The following is a 21940-nucleotide window of genomic DNA, read 5'->3' on the forward strand; positions in this document are numbered from 1 at the left end:
CTTCAACTGCCACTCTAAAAGCTCGAACCCAGCCACCTCTTCGTTTGGTGCACATATCCGCAAGCGAAATGAGCGCTTTTAAATCGACAAAACCGATGCGCCCGTCGCACGCCTCGCCTGCGACTTGTGTGTGTGTGTGAGCGCGCGTGATCGATCGAGCGAGCGAGCGCTACGTGCGGGCCGATGTGTGCGTCCGCGGCTCCATGGGGTCCTTGCTCCCTTTGTCTACGTGTGACCCTGCCAACCCGTCGTTTGACCCAGCGGCAACAGCAGCAGCAGCAAAAAAAACACAAGGCGAGAGCAGCGGGACCACGTGGCGGCGTCTCCTTCACGTCACCCTGCACCCCCTCCCCTCTCCCCCCCCACGGGAAGCCCGTCAGGTCTCGCCCGCTTGCCACCAACTCTGCCGGGTGTGTGCGGCTAACTCACGCGACGCGATGTGGTGCGACTACTATTGTTAATATTTGTATGCACGCCTGCCGCAGCGGCGGCAGAGTCGACGGAACGGTCAGCGGCCAAACGGCTTTTTACTCTGGGCTAGGACGTTAAATAACTCCACGTGCGCATGTTCATTCGCACTACATTGCACAGCATTTGCTGCGTTTACATGTAAGTTGCTTGCATATGAACTGTATATGGAATCGATCCTGCCTGTTTCATTTGGAATGTATATAAAAGCATACCACGATGGCATTCACATTGTCGAGTCAGACGCGGTACGGGCAACAACCGCCAACGGTCACGTGATGAGATTTTGACACCGATTAGATTTGTAGGACACTCATCCCGCGTACTCAATGCATATAGATTATCCAAGCAGATCGATACCAATTGCATTTTGCATTCACACGTCCGCGTGAATGAGTAATGTACTTTAAGATTTTGTTTTATTTGAATAATGTGCGTACTGCATTTTAGCCACGAGTGACAAACATTCGATTCTAATTTACAAACAAATGCAAGTGCATGATTTGCATTACGTTCTAAACTGATTCCGTATGCGCGCTTATTGACAGGTTTCTATTCGTTTGCCTTCCGCAAGATCCCCGACAAAAATACTCTCCAACTCCAAGCAAGACAACTCCAGTTAACCCTGAGCTAAATAAAACGCAAACAAATCAATCAAAGGCAAACAACTAATGGGAAATGAGCATCTTCAGAGCTCAAATCAATACCCCCCCCCAACCCCCGAACAAACAAAACTCATCAATACGTAGATGAATAACGCAATTCTGTCGGAAAAGCAGACTCGAGCGAAAAATGCCTCGACGATGGGGGGGGGGGGGGGGTGGTGGTGGAGCAGCAGTGCTTATCCGGTACGCTTTTAAAAATGAACACAACAAGATGTGTACCTAACAGTTGTCGGAAGCAAGATTGTACGGATCAGAGCGCGTAATGGCAGCACGCTTCAGCGGAGCGATCGATTTTGCCCCCAAACGCTAGCCTGGGCTCCTGGTGCATGCCTGTCACACATGCGCTGCAACATTGAGGCCCCCAGACGCAACCTGCACTTCACTGTCATATATTTTTTTTTTGGGGGGGGGGGGGGCTCCCATAGTTTTGTATGGATTAATGCTGTAACAAGGCCTCGCATTCAAAAATATCGAGATAGATTACGAAGATAGTGTTGGCAGTGTGGCCATACGATACTGGCTTTGTTTTTTACCACCCTGTCAGCGGTCACAGAGGATCGTACTGTACATATTCTGATGATGACACGGCTGATAAATGCAATCATAAAACACAAATTCATTTTTAATGTGCTTGAAATGAAGCTCACAGGTCAACAGGGATTATTATTCGCGTTTTTTTTATCCTGCCACTAGCAAGCCTGCAGAGTATTAGACGGCGTCACACTTTGGACTTGTATGCATGTGGCCAGAACCTTTATGTTTTTTTTTTACTTGTGCACAAAAATCCAATCTGCATTGGCTATCTTTGTTCAAATGTTCCAATATAATTACGATGGCAGCAATTTACAACGCCTCTAAATCTACTGCTGGGTGGAGGTCTCCCTGCTTTGTTTGGGTCAAAGGGGTCACTGACTAATCTTAATCACGCTAGTCAGCATTGGCTGGTTAAGGGGTTTGAGAGCAGGCAAGATCAGTTCAGAAATCGCTCGCCACTGATGTTAGCCGTGTCCAGTAACCGAACGTAGGCCACTGGCTTCATAGTGGAATGCCTGTATCACGAATCCACTGCTCCACCTTCCATGTTTAAAGAATTGTTAAAATAATCCCTCATAATAAACAACAATGACATCTACATTTAATCACTGTGATTATGTTTAATATGTAAAGGTGATCAAAAGCGCCCAAATGGAAGTTACAAAGATTTTCGAGAAGGCCAGAAAGATTATATTTGGAGAGAGAAAAAAAGTCAAGGCAATCCTTGCAATGAGATAAAAACCCAAACCCAAAATTAATCATTCGAGTTATAAATTATATTTAATTCATACCGAGGATTATGACTGAGAGAGTGAGAAATGTAAATATAAGAATATTCTATAAGGACTAAAAAGCTATGAAAATGTTTCTACCATTTAGTGTTTGTTTAAGCTTCCAAGAATTAGGACAAGCCGTTAATTATCTTAATTCATAGGGCAGGGTCAGCCTAAAGTCATGAATTAGTAAATGTCTCCTAAATGTAAGAACTCTCCCACGGGGTGTGACGCTGTAGCAGAAAGAAAGCCTCCAAAGCCTGCTACCGGTCAAGAGTATTTAAATAGAATATCAATTCTGTAGAGTCTAATTAATTAGACAAGATGGCAAACATCTAAAATGTGTTCACAAATCACATCACATAATTATAGAACAATTAACTCAATGTATCTGCCCAGGCCACCTCACACCCTACGATGTAGTTACAATGAACTGGTCCCCTATCGAGACCTTAGCAAATTAGACTTTTGAGCAATGAGCCAGTTTCTTACGGATCAGCATCCGGAAGTATATAAATTACTGCCTCCAGATGTGCATTGCATGGGTTCTGAGCATCGAAATCTATTGCCGAGACACTTCGCAGGGACAAGTGTCCGTGGGGAGATGTACCACAGGCTGGCTTCTGGAGCGAGAGAATGTCCAGGATTGGAAGATACAAGGCATCCAAGCGATTGCCGTGGGCTGTTTTAAGCTTTCTATCTCACTCACTGGCCTAACACAGTGTGCCGTAGAACACATTCTCCCTGCAAACTTAAATGCATCTCCTGCAATGCCCATCAATGCCTCCAGACAAAAAACACAAAGATAGTAAGTAATAACATTTATCCTGTCTGTACTTACTCTTGGCTTCACAACCCACAATGACAAGCATTGTAAAGTATGGTTAAACAAACCAACAACCTGCACGGCCTCGAGAGGAGGCCGTTATCCAGCAGTGGATGGACAAAAGGGCTTAACATGCACTTGCTATATTAAGATAATGTTTGTGATTTTGTTATTTCTCATTTTTTTATTTGGAGTAGTATAGTTTCTCTAGCTGAGCCTCAGTCATCTATCACATAATACATGACTGCAAAACCACACTGTCAATGGCCAAAGGCAGATTACCGTCCAATATAAAAAATATATGTTTTTGCAATATAAATAATGCACAGGTTCTTCAGCATGACTATCTAATGGAGTACCTTACTTTGGATTATACTTGTGTTCCTATTTGAACTTTCTGTGCATTAATATTTTTACATTATTATTGCAATGCTGTTGTGGTCCTTCTGTAAAATATATACAAACAAAGCACTCTTACCGGTAGCCCTCTATGACCTATTTTACCATTCACTGGAGTTCAGGTGGCCAGGTGGTTGAGCAAAAAGCAATGCTGATGCTTACAACTGAGATCCTCAATTCAAGTCCTAAACTTCCACCAAATATTAAAAACCCAGATCTCATTTACAGCATGCCTGATGGTCCCAGCCCAGTTACTAAAGACAATAAAAGCCATCATATACATTTCACGAGTGCACTTGATGGCAATCATATCCAGTTTCAAGGCCTCATTAGGAACTGTGCCCGAATTGAACATTCCCATCTCTAAAATCCAGGCAAGGATTTTTTTTGTGATCGGGCAATAATTATTCGCCGTAACATTCAGCTTGGCAAGTTAGAAGAATGTTCCAAAATGTTGTGATAAAAAATATATATTTTTCAGTGTGCGGCGATTTTTCCCCACACAGCAATTGGATGAACAATCACAATTCAGGGTCACGATGCCAATCGCAATGCGATCCCCTTTTCCCCATCGTGGCGCTGGTAGGAACTCTCATGGGTGCAGGGATAAACGTGAGCCAATCACACACACCGAGACATATGAATACAAAATAATCAATGCTCACCCTCACTGTTCAAATGCGTATGCATCGTGAAACTAAGACGCAATTTCGTACCATGAATTTATGAATCGTTAGATGCCTACTAAAACACACGATGTTTACTTAAATTTAAATATGTTTTCTTAAATTGTGTGAGTAAAGCCACTGATATATATAGATTAGTCTACAAAGTCTACTTCTATGCCATAAAACCAGACTTTTACAGATTTGTAAAAGCTAATGGACCGCGGCGTGTAAACGAAAACAACGCTACTGCACACGAACAAACGCAGTGATTTAATATGCAGTGTGATCACTGTATAGGGGAGGATCCCGAATCCATTTCTGTACTCTGGCAAATCAATTTGAATTTAGGAAAGTAATAATCATGCATACTCGTCCAAGTCTTTCCTGCAAATAAACATTGTTTATCAATTGTAAAGGAATCGATTGACTGATATCATGACATTTTGCAATTTATAGTGTATATACAAGTTAATAAAAAATGCACAGACCTGCTAATACTTTCCTTATGCCATTGCTGCCATAAAGGCCCCCGCTCAAGGGAACACTAAGATCACCTCCAGGGTATTTGGCCTACTCTTCCATGCTGGCAAGACACCTTTCAGAAGAGTACCAAAACTTTACTGTACCACGTGAGACCTGCCAGTGGACTAACTTGGTGCACCAAATTATACAGCGGGGGGATTTCTGAAAATTCCACCACCGCTTCAACTTCCTCATCGGGAGATCAAACCAGAAACCTCTGGATTGCAATTACAGTGCGCAAATCATGATGCCATCGCAGCATCTGCTGACAATGCATGCATAGGCTTTGTGGTAATTTTCAAAAATCACGTAAAATTAACGGAAACAAAAAAATCAAGATTGGGCAAAATATAAAAAAACACGCATTCAACAACGGCGATGTTCAACGATACTTGGCTCAAACGGTTGCCTGTTTCGCGGAGACACGCAAGCGCCGCTTAAGAGGCCACGTGTTGACAGGCACGACCGGCTTATGCTGTTTTGACCGTTGCCAAAGGAAAGCGGAGCCATTGGCCTGGAAACGGATGAGCAAACAGGTGAGCAGGCAGGTGGTCATTTAGCAGCTCGTGAACACTGGCAAGTGAACTGTGAATTTCGCACGATGCCCGAGGGGGGTTCAGACATAAGAGTGGAGATAATAAGAATAATAGGCATGGCAAGGTTCAGGAGGCTGATTGGTCCTTTGATATAGCCGCATCTCTCCGAACAAAGGGATGGGAGAGAAAAAGGGCAATTGTTTGCGCACTGTGTGTGCACGTGTCAACGAAATAAATTAGATATGAGTGATTATGGTTGACTCATGAAAGATTGAGGCTCATGATTTTGGAAGTGTGCTCATTCCTTTTTTTATATTTTAGTTTTTTTTTACGCGGGAGAAAAACTAAAGCATACAGAGAAAACTAAGCACTCAATGGGATACCACTCAAACTCTGTAGAGATAGCATGTTGGAAGTCTTCTTGTTGGAAGTCTTCTTACTGCCGCTTGCGATTAAGCATGTAGCATCCATCGCTGTGTGATTTACCAGTTTCTTGCTTGCAAATGTCTCAATTATAGACATGCATCACCACATCCATGCTACCTTCATTTTTGAGCGATTTTAGATATGCAATTACAGGGACAATGCAGGGATGAAATGTATTTTTCATATGTACCTCAACAACCTGCTGCGTACTTCCACAATCATGCCCATGTAAAATGTTAATATTATGAATTATACTTCTTCTTTTATCTGCTGGCTCTCAAGGACTAAGTATACAAACGCCGACGATGACGACGATGATGATGATGAAGTCAAAGTGCCATAATTCCTTTACTGCGAAATTGACCGTTGACCGTTGGTTAGCCGCGCAAGTTTCACTGTGCACTCTGTATGTGACACAGCGCGAGACGGCTGTTCAAGCGCAGCGATGGGCCGACGTCGCCGCGCTCACCGCTGCGTTTTTCCGCATCGCTGCCCTGGGCCAGCCACGCTTGGCCTGGGAGCCGCGTTGGAGACGCCGGGATAACAATGTGCGCTGTCCAGCAGAGGGGACATTTAGCACCATGTCACAGATGCTTGCAGTCATTAAAGGGTCCCATGACTCCACACTGGCAACAGTGAAGTTATTGTCTGTTGGCATCACGGGCCAAATTAGCCACCCGTAAGAAGTAAGTTGAGTCCCCATTAAATAAGGCCCCCCTTTGTCAAATTTTGTATGTATGCAGCCTTCCGAAGCTACTTTAAGAAGCGATTGAACACACTTGCCATATAAATTACACGGGCTATATCGATAAGAAAACATTAAAACAGATCAAGTAAAATCAATTTTGGGGCACATATTCCACTGTGCGTGTTTATCATGTGGTCAAAACAAAGACATCGTTTACGGTGTGCGTTATATTGTTTAAATTATTCCGTTTACCCTTGAACATATCTGTACATAAAAAAGTTAATGTCTAAATTAAGGGCTGGCATGGGGGCACAGTGATTCGTGTACTGCACTGCAAACCCAGATACTTGAGTTCGATCCCTGGGAATGGCTAACATCAGTGGTGAGTGATTTGTGAACTGGTTGCCCCTCCTGCACACGCCCGCCCTCCTTCACCAACAATGCGCTGACCGGCGTGGTGAAGTATGGTGAAACAACTCCCATGGTGTGTGGAGGCGTTCATCCAGCAGTGGATTGACAAAGGGCTATAAGTTATTGTTCATGTTATCCAAATTAATTATCGCTTGGGCTCTGGTTAGTATCGTGGAGTTTGCCCAAATGTCGTTCGCTTTTACCGATGTTTGTTTTGTCGGAGAGTTTATGACTTTCTGTTAGATGCAACATTGTCCCCCAAGATGTTCCCTTCATGCTTTTAGAAGCGGCACATGGCCAGAGGCGTTAAATCCAATGGGGAATAGTGGCCCTGGGACGTTTTTTTTTTACACGAAAGATATTTGTTTAACATTAACTAACTATTTAACTAACGTACATCATGAGACATTATTCATCACGGGACATTCACAGGCTCTCCAAAGTAATACAAATAAATAAGCATCACTTTCTATGCCTCTCTGGATGGGATCCATCTGTCTGCCCACACGTCCACCGAGTTGTCTACAAATATTTTATATGGAGAAAACCATTTGTTTTATTTTTCCATCACATCGTAATGCAATGCATCTGTCCACACACACATGCAATGGCACGCATTCGTATTATTTATACCACAGGCAGTTTAGTTGACGACAAACTGTTTTGTGTCATCAGGATTTAGCAATATGTTGTTACAGATGACAGCAGTGTCTCTCTTCGGAAGCTTCACCCTCAGAGACAGGCAGGCATCCTTCTCTCCGCCTGAAGAGTCAGGAGAATCTATCTCCCCGCAATTCCGTTCAATTCGACAACAATCCAAACCTGCATTCCTTCCCCCCACCCCACCCCCCTTCTGTCAGCCCATTTATCCCTCGCCTTGTTTATGCTCCCATCACCAATTGCCCACACGCCTCACACAACCCATGTGTCAACACATCAGTCACGTCCCTTCCCTCTTTACAAATTATGGCATTCGTGGCTCCCTTGCGCCATTCAGAGCCTCAACTTTGTCTCGCCGTCTGCCGCGACCATTCATTGTCCGCTTCTACCCAACCTCTACGCTCGCCTGCGCTCACCTGGCCTCTCGATCTGCTCGTCTGAGACCTCTTTGCTCGTGTCTCCCTGGCTTTGGCATCGGCGTGTAACGCACCCAACGTGGCCAGCAACCCCTGGGCGCCACGGTGGCTATGGGATGTTAACAAGTTCGCCTGGTATACAGGAGGTTGTGGGTTCGATCCCAACCATGACGCCTGCTGTATATTCGGAGTTTGCGTGTTCTCTGTCCGCGGTCACGTGGATTTTTCTCCGAGTTCTCCTGTTTTTTTCCTTCCACATTTAGAATCAACGTGCGTTCAGAGTATTTTGGCTGATGTAAATTCGCAGATGATACCCCACTTGGCTGAGCTTTCATTTATGGTGCTTCATATTCACATGTAATTCATTATTATCCTCATCTGTGATAGCCAACATGGCTATCCTATGCCCTATGTATGTTGTTGAACTTCTTTTGCACCGTACGTAGCCAACCATGCTTATCGGAGGTGCGGGCAAAGAACAACAAATGAAATACAAAAACGTGTCCACGATCATGGATAACTTATCCATGATCATAGGTATGTGTAACTTCCATCCCTGGCTCAGCAGCACAAGCAGAAATGACGACCACCCATTTCTTACTTCATCATGTTGATATACAGTATTGACTTTTTTGGTTGATACATATAGATAGTTTAAAGTTGTCTGTCACTGCATCACTGCTGCTGTCAATCAGTCACATTTGCTCAAATTGATTTCGATTGTGACCAAATACAAGAGAACCATAATGCACTTCTTCAGGAAATGGTGATTTATCTTGCATAATGCACAGGTGATGTGTGCTTTTGACGAATTCTTGCGTGTCACTTGATACACATAGACGATTAACCGATTAACATGTGTTTTGTCTGTGAAGTATCCCCTGCACATGTTAACGTCACAGTAAGCAACAACAATTATTCTGCATATAATGGAGATAAATCTATAAAATTGTATAACTGCGCTGCAAATAAACAGCTCTAGCAAATAGGCGAACTTTACTGGCACGCATTGCACGGAATGCCACAATGTACATTTAGTAAGTAAAACGCTACTCTATGGTATCAAAATCCTGCCAAGAATTGTCAGGTTATTTGGGTGTTTAAATTGAAACCAGCCTTTTTACAACATTGTTATGAAAGTACATAATAACGGGAAAAAAACCTTGTTTTTTTCTGTCTGGCAAATAAGAAACATCTGCACGCATACTTCGAGGTACAGCCTGTTTTTTTCAAGTATATGCTCGTACATGGTACACAGCTTTAGTGAAATCAATCTTACCCCACATTTATGTATTACTTAGTCTCCAGTGGTGTCATTATCGTGTCCAAAGCTAAGTTCACACAATATATCTGTAAAACGGGACATTTTTGTCCAATTTATTGATTACAGAGTTTGATGCTAAACTCACAGGTTAAACCCAATAGTTTAATTTGGTGAGTGATTTACAAATTCCACGGGTGGCTAATGTTGCTGCCACTTAGTTTAATCCAAATCATCCAACACCATGGAACCCTCTAAGATAATGCTGCACGATTCATTACGAAAGACTCAATTCGAAGGCCTTGGCCTTTACGCATCTTTGAGGGACCCAACTGTCCCTCAAAACACAACCATTACATAACCGGCTCGGCATTGCCACGAGGCAAACTGGCATCATTAACAGGGGGCCTTACTGTGCCATTGTAAAGTTTAAGCTGCAGCGGTAAAAAAAAGCAGCATTTGTCGAAGCCGTACAACAGAACATGTCTCAGTATTCTCTCGACTGTGGCAGCACAGTGCTAATGACTGGAGGTGGTTGTTTTGACCACGACACCGCCGCACAATGGGTGACTCATAAAGAGTGTCATAGGATCACCAATGTTGGAACAAATCCAAGGGGACAGCAGGCTTTTGCACTGTCTTCAAAGAAGGCATGCTTTTTTGACATTGTGCCTAGGAGCACGGCAGCTGGGTGGTCTGCACTCCGGGGGAATGATGCTTCCAATTTCCAAACTTCTGGTTCCAGTCCCAGGCTCGGATGCTCATACGGGCAAAACGTCGAGGCTCATGGAGAAGAGTGATGGATCACCGCGCCTTGCCCTCTCGCCCAGTGATGGTCAAGAGCTGTTTGTGTTAAAATAAAATAAAAACATTGGGTACATTTACACGTGTGAACGGCCCACGCAAGCAAAATAATTTGGGAGAATATTCGTTTTGTTTTTTGTCACGCCTACTCAGGAGCAGGGTTAAAATCTTGATGGTCGCAGAGCTTTCCGGTGACTACACGAATTGCATTTGAATTAAATGACTACGGAGAGGCTGGGGGAAGCAATGGTGCCAAGTGAGTTGGGTGCCTTTCCCTGTCAGCAACGACCCTCGGTGTTGATCAGAGAAACGGCAAATGGGACTCTGAGAAATGGAGGCCGATTTCGGCAGTCATGATGTACGTATTGCTTAATTCAAGCGGCAACAAATCGCGGTGCCCTGGAGGCAGCTAAACGATGCATGAATATGTTGCATACTGCACGTACGGACATTTTCAATACTCTGGGTACATTTCAACTGCGCTGTTATGGGCAGCAGAGTGGCGCAGTGGTGCCGTGGTGGCGAGATGTTAACTACCTCACCTGGTATACAGGAGGTCGTAGAATCGATCCGGACCCTGACGCCTGTATATTTGGAGTTTGCATGTTCTCCCCGTGGATGTTTGTCTCCGGGTCCTCTGGTTTTTCCCTCCACATTTAGAATCAAGATGCGTTTAGAGTATTTGGCTGCAATAAACTTCCCCGTGATAAGCCACTTCGTTGAGCTATAATTTGCGGCCAGGTGACTTCTGACAAAGAGCTATTATTTTATTGTTTCCCTTCAACGTGACTTTACCGAAAGAGCTAAGAAAATGAATAAGAGCTATACAGCTCAGTGGGCCTTACCTGGTAAAATTAAATAATAAAAATAGCTTTTTCCACTCATGCATTGCAGCAAGGAGGTTCAGGGGTTCAATTCCCGACTAGGGGCGCCTTTCTGCATGGTGTTTGTATGCTCTCCCCCTGTGTTCTGCATGAGTTTCTTTCGGATTATACAATTTCTTTTCATAGCTCGAAACTAACCAACTTGCAATGTAATATGCATGGGGTGAAATATCCCATTGCTGAAGAATTACCTGCAAATTACTCAATTGGGATTACAGATGGAGCAATATTGCCTCCACCCCCCCCCCCCCCCCCCCCCCCCACTGAGAAAACGTGGCAGGATCCTCGTGAAAGAATCTTGAGACTCGGTGAGGCTTTCCTGGGTAAACAAACAATGATAATAATACCATATTTGACTGTGAAAATATCCAGAAGAAGGACCACAGGCCCTTCCTCAATAATCCTTCCAATATTTAGCTCGCAAATTATACAAGCATGAGGCAATTTCCACAATTCTGTTATTCCACCGATCTCATTAGATATTTTATTCAATTTGAGACGTGCAATCGTGAAGAACTGCCCAGCTTCTAACACAAACTACCCTGATTTCAGAAATGTGTGCCTTGAGATTCACTTGGCACACATACCTGTTGAAAATCTCATTAGAAATGCACTTGACAAAATCTTATAATGGATTTTCCTGGGTTGAGAGATTTCAAATTCGCTGGAATGTGAGAAGCTGATTTCATACCTTGATTGGGAGCCTGTGATTCAATCCGAGGTCTATCCTAAGGTAAGTAGGGTTTGCCACTTCTGAGATACAACAATCCATAACCATGTCGTGGGGAAAGCAACCATCTTCACAATGCCAAAAGAGAAGAAAACTACGGAGAAATTGCATTTTTTTTTCTATTGGAGCATCATGAATGCGACTGACAAAGAAGAAAAGCGGGACTTTTGTTGTCCTGGCAAAACTTCCCGGAACAATTATGTACCTCAAAAAAATTGATCTGCGAAAAAACCAGGATATTTTGAAGCACCTGACCCAGGCACTACAAAGGCCCCGCTGGGGTTGAAGGCATCCTAATGCCGTGTCAATCTGGACGGTTGTTCGACCATACTTCACCACGCTGGTCAGTGCAGGTTGGTGAAGGGGACACAGTTCAGATATCACTCGCCACCGCTGTTAGCCATGGCCAGGAATCCAACTCGTGTCGTCGGATTTATCGATCGGTATGCGGAAAACGACACCATTAGTTTCAGGAAATAGCTCTTCTTCGAATTCACGTAAGAAGGGCCCAATACCTCCCCGCTACAAAGATCAGCAATTGCCTGAAGTGTCAACTCACTCTCGGATGGCACGCATCCAAAGAGGATGCACACCGAAAAGATGGAGTTATTAAATCAGTTCTTGTGCAAGTGCTGGGTGGATTGATGCATTGCAGGATCATGAGAGGAGGCAGGGGCTTGGGAGAGGCCTTCATCCAGCAGTGGATAACACTGATGACGACGAATAAAGCAGTGGGTAATGATGCACGCGGCATACAACCTGCGAACGCAGTCCGCTAAATATGTTTATTTTCCTTTTTTTTATCCCTATGGAAGCAGGGTACGTGAAGCGAAAGAGAAAGAAAAATAGACAATAGCCGTACACAATTGAATACGGTGAAAGAGAAAGTTTTTTTTTTTTTACAGAGGATCCCATCCAACAAAGAACGAGATACACATGCTGGCCATGTGTCTCGAACATGTGGGCCTGTCGGCCCCCCCCCATGGTAAACAGATCTATAAGGCGTGTGGGATCGATTCGGATGCGAGGTGGACTGGACCTCTGGCAGCAGGGGACAAAACACACTCTTCATATTATTTATCAAGCAGTCGGCTCCCATTTTCATCACTGTGAATTAGGATCACATTCTTTGTAAGCAAACATAGAGACATTGATTTTATTTCTCATTCTTTACCGAACAGTGCATCACTGCAGCTTACAAAAAAAAACAGAAATCTACTCTATAAACCAGCAATGACTCCCTTTACATAGTGGTATTTAAAAGTAATGGTGCATTTATTTTGCACAAGTCAAACGTCCTCCAATCAAACAGCGTCCCTGGGTTGAAATTGGCTTCAGAATAAAAGTAGAACCAAAAATTTAAGTGAAAAAGGGACAAATTGGTTGTCAGAGTGGTAGACTTTTTTTTTTAGCGACGCATCGATTCACTCACGGGCATTGCACGCAGTTGAATGTCTTGGAATCGATGTGTTTTGATTTGTAAACGATGCATGTAATTGGGTTCACATTATCCCCCTCCGCCCGCCCCTCCCCGGTAGCCCCTGCAGCTACTAGAAACTGCTACGCTCGCCACAATGTGAACAACGACAACAACACAAAGATGAAACTCTCGAATCAAAATCGCGACCCTTAATTCCGTGTTCTCCAAGAGCGGCCTTCCACCCCTCGCGTAAATATTTACGGGAGTTGACTTTATATTTTCACGACGTTTTAAACGTGGTCGGAACAACACAGTGGACGCGCGTGAGAGCTTGCGACTGTTCGTACAATGTCTATTAATGCAACAATGAAAGCGATTCGAATTTCAAGCACATCCTGATGAAGCAAACAAGACAGCTTCAAAACATCCCATCTAACGTATAGGTCAAGGGGGAAAGGGCTCTCATCCCAACAGCGTGCAGGAAAATGCTGCGTGCTGTTCTCCGCAGTCATCATCATCTTTTGCGATGGACACAATAAAAAAGAAGACTATAATAATAAATGCAAAGTATAATACAACATGAGTAAAACATGTTCCCCAATTTGGACCCATTTCAGTGCTGGAGTGAAACAGTACCCGAGCATTCTGGAGAAATCTGAAGAGCTATGAAGTTTGTTTTTTTTTCAACAGATGAGCAAACAATACCAATTTTGTTTTATAGGAATGCTAAGCATAGGGAACGTAAGCAAATCACTATGAATAAATATACTAAAACGAAACTATTTTATTTATTTATACTTACTCGGTAAACCCCACTGAGCTGTTCGCTATTTTTCAAAAACCGACCTGGCCACAAATGAAAGCTCAAATTAAGCGTCTTATCACGTGGAAATTTATAGCAGCGAAATATTCTACACACACATTTCTACGAGTGTTGGTGCCCACTCACCATGGTGGACTTCATAGGTGCCCCAAAAGTCTGTCACAGCTTTAATAGGGGATATCTTTGTCTTTGTTAATTTAATTATGTTATTTATGAACAGCACCACCAATGAGATATGCAAATGAAATTAAAGACAAATCAATTGAAAACGACGAACTATTACATAAACCTCCTGTACCAGCATAAGGTTAGGCAAATGAAAAGTCATTAATCGATGCTCTCCTATTATTCAACAGGGCCGCACACGTAACAGTGCACTTTGGGTGGCGTGGGAAGCTCATTGCGTTGGAAGCCTTCCAGGTAACAGCTTTGTGGAAGGAAAAAAAAATCAAATTCGCAAATTAAGGAAGGGTAACTGGACCCTATATAATTTTCAGTCATTGCCCGCTTAAACCGCACGTCCGCCAGCGAGGGCGCGCGTGCCACTCCAACGTCGAGCTCCACGTCAATTTACCCATGAGAGCATCTAGCGCAGAAAAACCATCGCCGATCGCCTGGGAGGACGTGGGAACGTAAGGTCGAGTGTGGACGTCAGCAGCCCTCCTTAATTGAACGAAACCCAGGATGGGAAGCAAAACAGCCCCTCCGCCCTCCATTGTGTTAATCAGACCGACCGCTGTATCGCCGTACAATGAACAGAAGGATTGGGTGCAACACCAGAGCATTGGTTGCCAGCGCCACAACCATAACTCCCAGCGTGCGGAAATGAATTGTACTGGCCTCGAATCCCAAGATACTTATGGTTTTTGTTTTGAATTTATTTTTTGCTCCACAAAGAACCATTAACTTCTGGATGACCAGCATGCTTCTGATTATGTATTCGTCATTGTTTGTATATATATAAAATACAGCTTGTGTTAATGCCTATAGGGCCCGGACACATTAAAATATTCGAGAAATTCTGAAACGTTTGCCCTTGCACGGAATAAGCCATTAATTTATATCATATGCTATTATTATGGTGACGTATGACTCATTTAGTCATCTCTAAACAAAATTGAATTTGATGAAATAATTAATGGTCATTGAACATTTTAAAAAGTGGAAAAGAAATCAGACAGTATGGACATATTGTTACGCGTGTCATATGCATCATTGTTGTCTAGCACATGCGTTTTTTCTCACAATGAGTTAAAAAAAAATTCTCAATCCACATCGTTTTCCAACCACTAACCCAAGCCCACAATTATCAATTGAGTTAATTAGTTAAGCAGCCTATTACTGGTCTAATACGAGAGCTGTGCCATCATCGTTATTAACCCATTGACACCGATTGAACACATTGGAACATATCCATCCAATGAATATTTTGCCACACCAATAAGTTCAACACAAGTTACACAAAGTTGGGGTTGACACTTGTTTTGTATATCGCAGTCTTTTCTTGTTTGTTTCCCATTTACAGTTCTGAACTGACATGTTCCATTAATCTAATGGACCAAGTTTGATTCCATACCATCCACACACCGCTAACATCAGTCCGGAATGATGTATGTAGAGGTCCAAGACAATACCCCACCATGTTTCCTCCACACTGACAAGCATGGTGAAGTATGGTGCGGTATAGGTGAAACAACTCTCATGACCAACATGGCTTTACTAGGTCTTCATCCAGCAGTGGTTTGACAAAAGGTTTCTACATTATTATTTTATGTAACTGAAAGAAAAAAAACATTGTGAAATGAATACATCCTGTGGTTAAATATAACAAATAAGGAAAAGCTATGTGGCCACGAGAAGAGATACAATGTCTATAGAGAAGAGAATGCACATTGTTGTTCATCTGTCATATCATGAATGTAAAACACGTAGGCTTTCGTGAAGAGTGAATCCACAGCTGTGGATTCACTCTTCAACACACCGGTGGGCCAAAGTAGTGAACAATTTGTCTTTTGTCAACGTGACACTTTTTTTGCTGATTGGCCATGTCGGGTGGTGGAGGGTTACGACACATTTATAAATAACGCGATCTAACCCAAAAACCTTTATTATGCATGAATGTAAACTCTGAATATCAGAAATACATTGTGTCCTGTACATTTTGTTTAGTTTTCAAAGTCTCTTCGTCCAACGACGATTTTGCTTCGCAAACTTAATGCACGTGACTTTTATGAACAACACAAGTCTGTGGAATTGGTTGTCTAAGCAAGATACGCACGGGCAATAATTAACATTGGGTCTGGGATGAAAATGAGTAAACAGGGAGCGAAGCACAGTGGAGGGCTTTTGGAAAGCTGAACTTTAAAACGAACAAAAAACATGCAAATGTACCCAAGGATAAACAAAAAATTTAGTCAGTGCATACGGCCAACGGTTATATATATATCAGAAACACGGAAAGAGCAGAAATGTGTAGAAAGGAACAAGGACAGATGCATGTTCAGACAGGAAGAGAGCGCATGGATCAGCAAAAGAAATACAAATCAGACATCATATTGACTGTTGTGAAAAGCAAGGGAACTTGGGCAGGACACATTGCCATAAGGAATTACCATTGATAGATGGGACTGGTGAGAGAGAATGCATCCAAGAGGATGCACAGAGATCAACGCACGTGAAGGATTGAAATGGACTGTGACATCATCACGAGCGAAGGTGGCAGCATGTGGACACCAGCATGGGGACACATTTATCTAGCAGTGGATAATCGATGGCTAGTGATGATTATTACATTTGATTTAAATAAATACATAAACGTCCAATACATTGGGGGGGGGGGGGGGGAAGGAATCTGTGTTTCAAATGTGCAAATGTTATCAGAAAACATTCGTTTCTGCAAGTGGCTCCCGGCAAGATTTATTGGTTTCCCCATATCCCAGAAGGCGCTCCCATAGCACCCGAAGTTTTGGCAGAAAAGTGAGAAAAAAATCCCAGCATAACGGCCTCCACGTGTGTTTTCTGTCAGCGTGCATGCATCGCAAGGACCAACTGTGCATTTCGCACTTCTTAAAAACCCAAGCTGCGTCCAAAGCTCTACCTGTGTTTGCCGAAATATGTGCGAGGGTGCAATTTTGGTCTCCTTTGGAAAGTAAAATAGAAAGCACCGCTGTGTAGGTGTTTGCGGTTGTGCCGGGTGGCTCTCAGATGTGCGTTCACAGTTTGTACGCCGCGTTGTTCGGCGTGATCTTTGATGTTTCGCTCCGCATTGCAGGAGCGTCTGAGGACGCTCTCAGCACGTAGACGTTTCGTGCTGAATGAAATACGGTACCAACCCAAAAACACCTCGGCGAGCAAAACGGAAAGCGCTCCATTTCTTCCACGCCAGTGCAGCTCGGAAAGAAATCCCCACTCTTGCAGATGCGTGCAGTTGTGTATTGGTTGGCTTGGGATGGTAGACTGTGTCTCCTATAAGTGAAACTGCTGTTTTATTGGCCAGGCCTACTTATAAAGATTTCTTTGGACATTGAAAGGTCCCAAGAAAATTAATCTATTTCGGTCACGTGAATTTTATCCACGCGAGGCGGCTCTTCATGGCCAACAACTACAGAATTTAATGCAACAGAGCTTCGTGCAAAACTCCAAGGAACGCACACCGAACAACAGCAGTGGCTGGCTGTGTTATTGTTATGACATGCTATTATGTGAATGTAATCAAAAACACGGTGTAATGTCTGATGACAAACCTATTAATCAGATCCCCCATTCCATTGCGTAGCCATTTGGCGGTGATGTGGCTATCTGGCGCAGTGCGTTTTGCAGCCTTCAGCAGAGGTCCCTGGTTCAAGCCCAGCCGCCACCCTGGTTAATACCGCAGTCATGCAAACTGTAGTTGTAAGTAACCATTAAGCAAGAGTTGTCTCCTACACAGTGGATTTTCAGAGATCCTGTGACGTTATTTGAATAACATTAGGCCATGTCTGCTGGCCAATTAACCACATTATAGAATGATGTGGGTGGGGATGGGCGGGTGGTGGCGTTGAGAGGAGTGTGACATTGTCAGTCAACGCTAAACGAGCTGCGAGCTGCATTTCTAAACGGTAGGCAGAACGAATGACGACACAACCTTATCTTGCCTACCGCGCATTCTGCTCCGGCTCTCACCCTCCATGCACCTGACAAAGCGTTGTGACGCCCATCGCTTAATTGTATGAATTGTTCAAAAACGGACAGTGGTGGGGGGAAGAGGGGGGTGGGTGGGGGGAAGAGGAGGGTGGGTGTGTGGGGTGGGGGTTGCTAGCAGAGACCTGCCGCCGTCGCTCACCTTTGCAAGTCGTGCGCGATTCGGAGGGCTCATAACCGGAGCGACAGGTGCAGCTCCCGATGGGCACCATCCAGTCGCCGTCGCCGTTGCAGTAGAGCTTGATGGGCATGTCGTTCTCCTCGGCGTTGGGCACGCACGTGCCCCGCGCGATCACGAGCGACGTGCTCTCGGCCCCCGTGAGCGTCTCTCCGAACACGGCGAAGTTCTGCACGACGCGCTGGCATTTGCGGTAGAAGACCTTGACGGTGATGAGCGACATGCAGCCCCCGTAGTCCTGGAAGGCCAGGTAGAAGCCGCGCCTCGTCAGCGGCCCGAAGCTGCGCACCTCCGTGTTGATCTTCAGCACCTTGCCGCCCATGTCCACCTCGGAGAAGCTCTGGTCGGGCGCGATGGTGTCCACGCGGACGAACAGGCTCTCGGTCCAGGGTGGGCCGCCGCCGTTGCCCTGCGTGTTGCCGTCGGCCTCGTAGTAGTAGAGGTTGAAGGTCTCCTTGCATGAGCCCGGCACGTTGGGGATGCTGCTGCAGTCGCGCACCGAGAACTTAATCTCGACGTAGACGCGCTGGGCGCCGCCGCGCTCGATGTAGTCGGTGCGCAGCCAGTTGTTCTGGTTCGGCTCGAACACGTTGCACACCTGGTAGGTGCGGATGGCGTTCATTTTCTCGTCGTAGCCGCTCACCTCTTCCCACTGTGAAATGGAAGGGGGGCAGGGCAGGGCAGCGGGGTGGGGGGAGTGGTTTAGATGAGCAGCGCGAGCGCATCGTGCTCCCTGGGACGGTTGAGACGGGATGCGAGTAGCAGGGTGCCGGAGTTGCCGAGGCTTCTCTCGGCGTCCAACAAGTGCAAATCCGTATCGGGGGGGGGGGGGGGGAGGTGCATTGCGGATGTTTGCAATGTGGAAGATGCGCCTGCATTGTGGGTTAAATGTAGCGGATGCTGTTGAGGGAAGTTATACAGCTGGTGAAAGCACGGGGCTGTTATTTTTGCCAGAAATGAAGATGTTCACTTCGGAAAGGTTTCTGCCTCTTTTCTTATTTTTTTTTAACCCTTCTAATACTATTTTATACAGCGCATAGCTTCATTCAAGAAAAGCTACACAGCTGCAGCAAAAAAAAAGCTCGCAACGGACTTAATCTTTTTCAACCATTTATCTTCATAAAGATGTTTTTACCCGCGTAAGGCTTTACGCTGCTGGAGCCAGGCATGGATTACAAGCTCTCTACGTTTAAAAAGGCAAAATGAAGACAGGGTCTGATAAAATATATATACAGCGAGGGAAAAAAGTATTTGATCCCCTGCTGATTTTGTACGTTTGCCCACTGACAAAGAAATGATCAGTCTATAATTTTAATGGTAGGTTTATTTGAACAGTGAGAGACAGAATAACAACAAAAAAAATCCAGAAAAACGCATGTCAAAAATGTTATAAATTGATTTGCATTTTAATGTGGGAAATAAGTATTTGACCCCCTCCCAATCAGAAATATTTCTGGCTCCCAGGTGTCTTTTATACAGGTAACGAGCTGAGATTAGGAGCACACTCTTAAAGGGAGTGCTCCTAATCTCAGCCTGTTATCTGTATAAAAGGCACGTGTCCACAGAAGCAATCAATCAGATTCCAAACTCTCCACCATGGCCAAGACCAAAGAGCTATCCAAGGATGTCAGGGACAAGATTGTAGACCTACACAAGGCTGGAATGGGCTACAAGACCATTGCCAAGCAGCTTGGTGAGAAGGTGACAACAGTTGGTGCGATTATTCGCAAATGGAAGAAACACAAAAGAACTGTCAATCTCCCTCGGCCTGGGGCTCCATGCAAGTTCTCACATCGTGGAGTTGCAATGATCATGAGAACGGTGAGGAATCAGCCCAGAACTACACGGGAGGATCTTGTCCATGATCTCAAGGCAGCTGGGACCATAGTCACCAATAAAACAATTGGTAACACACTACGCCGTGAAGGACTGAAATCCTGCAGTGCCCGCAAGGTCCCCCTGCTCAAGAAAGCACATATACATGCCCGTCTGAAATTTGCCAACGAACATCTGAATGATTCAGACGACAACTGGGTGAAAGTGTTGTGGTCAGATGAGACCAAAATGGAGCTCTTTGGCATCAACTCAACTCGCCGTGTTTGGAGGAGGAGGAATGCTGCTTATGACCCCAAGAACACCATCCCCACCGTCAAACATGGAGGTGGAAACATTATGCTTTGGGGGTGTTTTTCTGCTAAGGGGACAAGACAACTTCACCGCATCAAAGGGACGATGGACGGGGCTATGTACCATCAAATCTTGGGTGAGAACCTCCTTCCCCCAGCCAGGGCATTGAAAATGGGTCGTGGATGGGTATTCCAGCATGGCAATGACCCAAGACACACGGCCAAGGCAACAAAGGAGTGGCTCAAGAAGAAGCATATTAAGGCCCTGGAGTGGCCTAGCCAGTCTCCAGACCTTAATCCCATAGAAAATCTGTGGAGGGAGCTGAAAGTTCGAGTTGCCAAACGTCAGCCACGAAACCTTAATGACTTGGATAAGATCTACAAAGAGGAGTGGGACAAAATCCCTCCTGAGATGTGTGCAAACCTTGTGGCCAACTACAAGAAACATCTGACCTCTGTGATTGCCAACAAGGGTTTTTCTACCAAGTACTAAGACATGTTTTGCAGATGGGTCAAATACTTATTTCCCTCATTAAAGTGCAAATCAATTCATAACATTTTTGACATGCGTTTTTCTGAAATTTTTTGTTGTTATTCTGTCTCTCACTGTTCAATAAACCTACCATTAAAATTATAGACTGATAATTTCTTTGTCAGTGGGCAAACGTACAAAATCAGCAGGGGATCAAATACTTTTTTTCCCTCACTGTATACACACGAGTGCCAGGACTAGCAATCCAGCACTGTGTGCTTGGCAGACTGCACTGTGTGATTTGCAAAAAAAGACACGCTCGTGAATTCTTGGCAGAAATCGCTTACGCTTTGGCACAATTATTCCTTTTGTGGAATGCACACTGAGCCACTAAATGTGCAATATGACCATTGCGACCCCTATTTTAAACCAATACTTAGTCATTTTCCATTGTAATTTTACATACATAAAACTTTCATGAAAAGTTCTGCACCTGTATTCAAAGCCACGTGCAATAAAAGTTCAGTTTATTAGACATGCCTACAATTGCTGTCAAGCAACATCCAGCATAGTCAACCTCAGGGAATATATCACGAAGTTTGTAATGTGAATGAGCATAATCTGATCAAGCATTTGCATGATATAATTGTGTGCCAAGCCACATTGAGGCCGGGCAGTGAATGCTGAACATAAATGGTATAAATTTGCACTTTGTTTGGAAGTGCAAACTTTCCTGTCAATATTTTTTTATGCCATTGCTGTTGAAAACATTAGATATTAATGCTATGGCAAAGCATCAAAGTGAGCCATTCTGTATTTATATATCGAGCCTGTTTTATGATGTCAGCCAATACTGGCTTTGCTTGATTTGGAATGCATTTTAACAGGCTCAATTTGGTAAGACGGCATTACGTAATCCACGGATAGCTATGATAATAATAATGGAAGGTATAATGTCACACGCGGTAACTTTTGTATTCATCCTGTGGTCAGGATATAAATAGTTTGGTCAAGCATTATGACAAGCTATCTAAGACATCACAGATGTTGACCCGCAGTGTACCGGTCGGC

At 44.3% G+C, this 21940-nt stretch overlaps 1 protein-coding gene across 4 annotated transcripts in view; it reads right to left on the reverse strand.

Moving 5' to 3' along the window:
* The window catches only part of LOC116946953 (ephrin type-B receptor 1-B-like), a 179859-nt gene that overhangs the window by 98834 nt on the left and 59085 nt on the right, over positions 1-21940 (reverse strand). For all 4 annotated transcript variants that reach the window (XM_032962245.2, XM_032962247.2, XM_032962246.2 and 1 more), the window contains exon 3: positions 18236-18923. In XM_032962245.2, the coding sequence (XP_032818136.2) occupies positions 18236-18923 (688 nt within the window). The remainder of the gene's footprint in view (positions 1-18235; positions 18924-21940) is intronic.

This window comes from Petromyzon marinus, chromosome 28, assembly GCF_048934315.1.
Source record: "Petromyzon marinus isolate PM22_M1 ecotype Great Lakes invasive population chromosome 28, UKy_Petmar_22M1.pri1.0, whole genome shotgun sequence".
Taxonomy (NCBI): domain Eukaryota; kingdom Metazoa; phylum Chordata; class Hyperoartia; order Petromyzontiformes; family Petromyzontidae; genus Petromyzon; species Petromyzon marinus.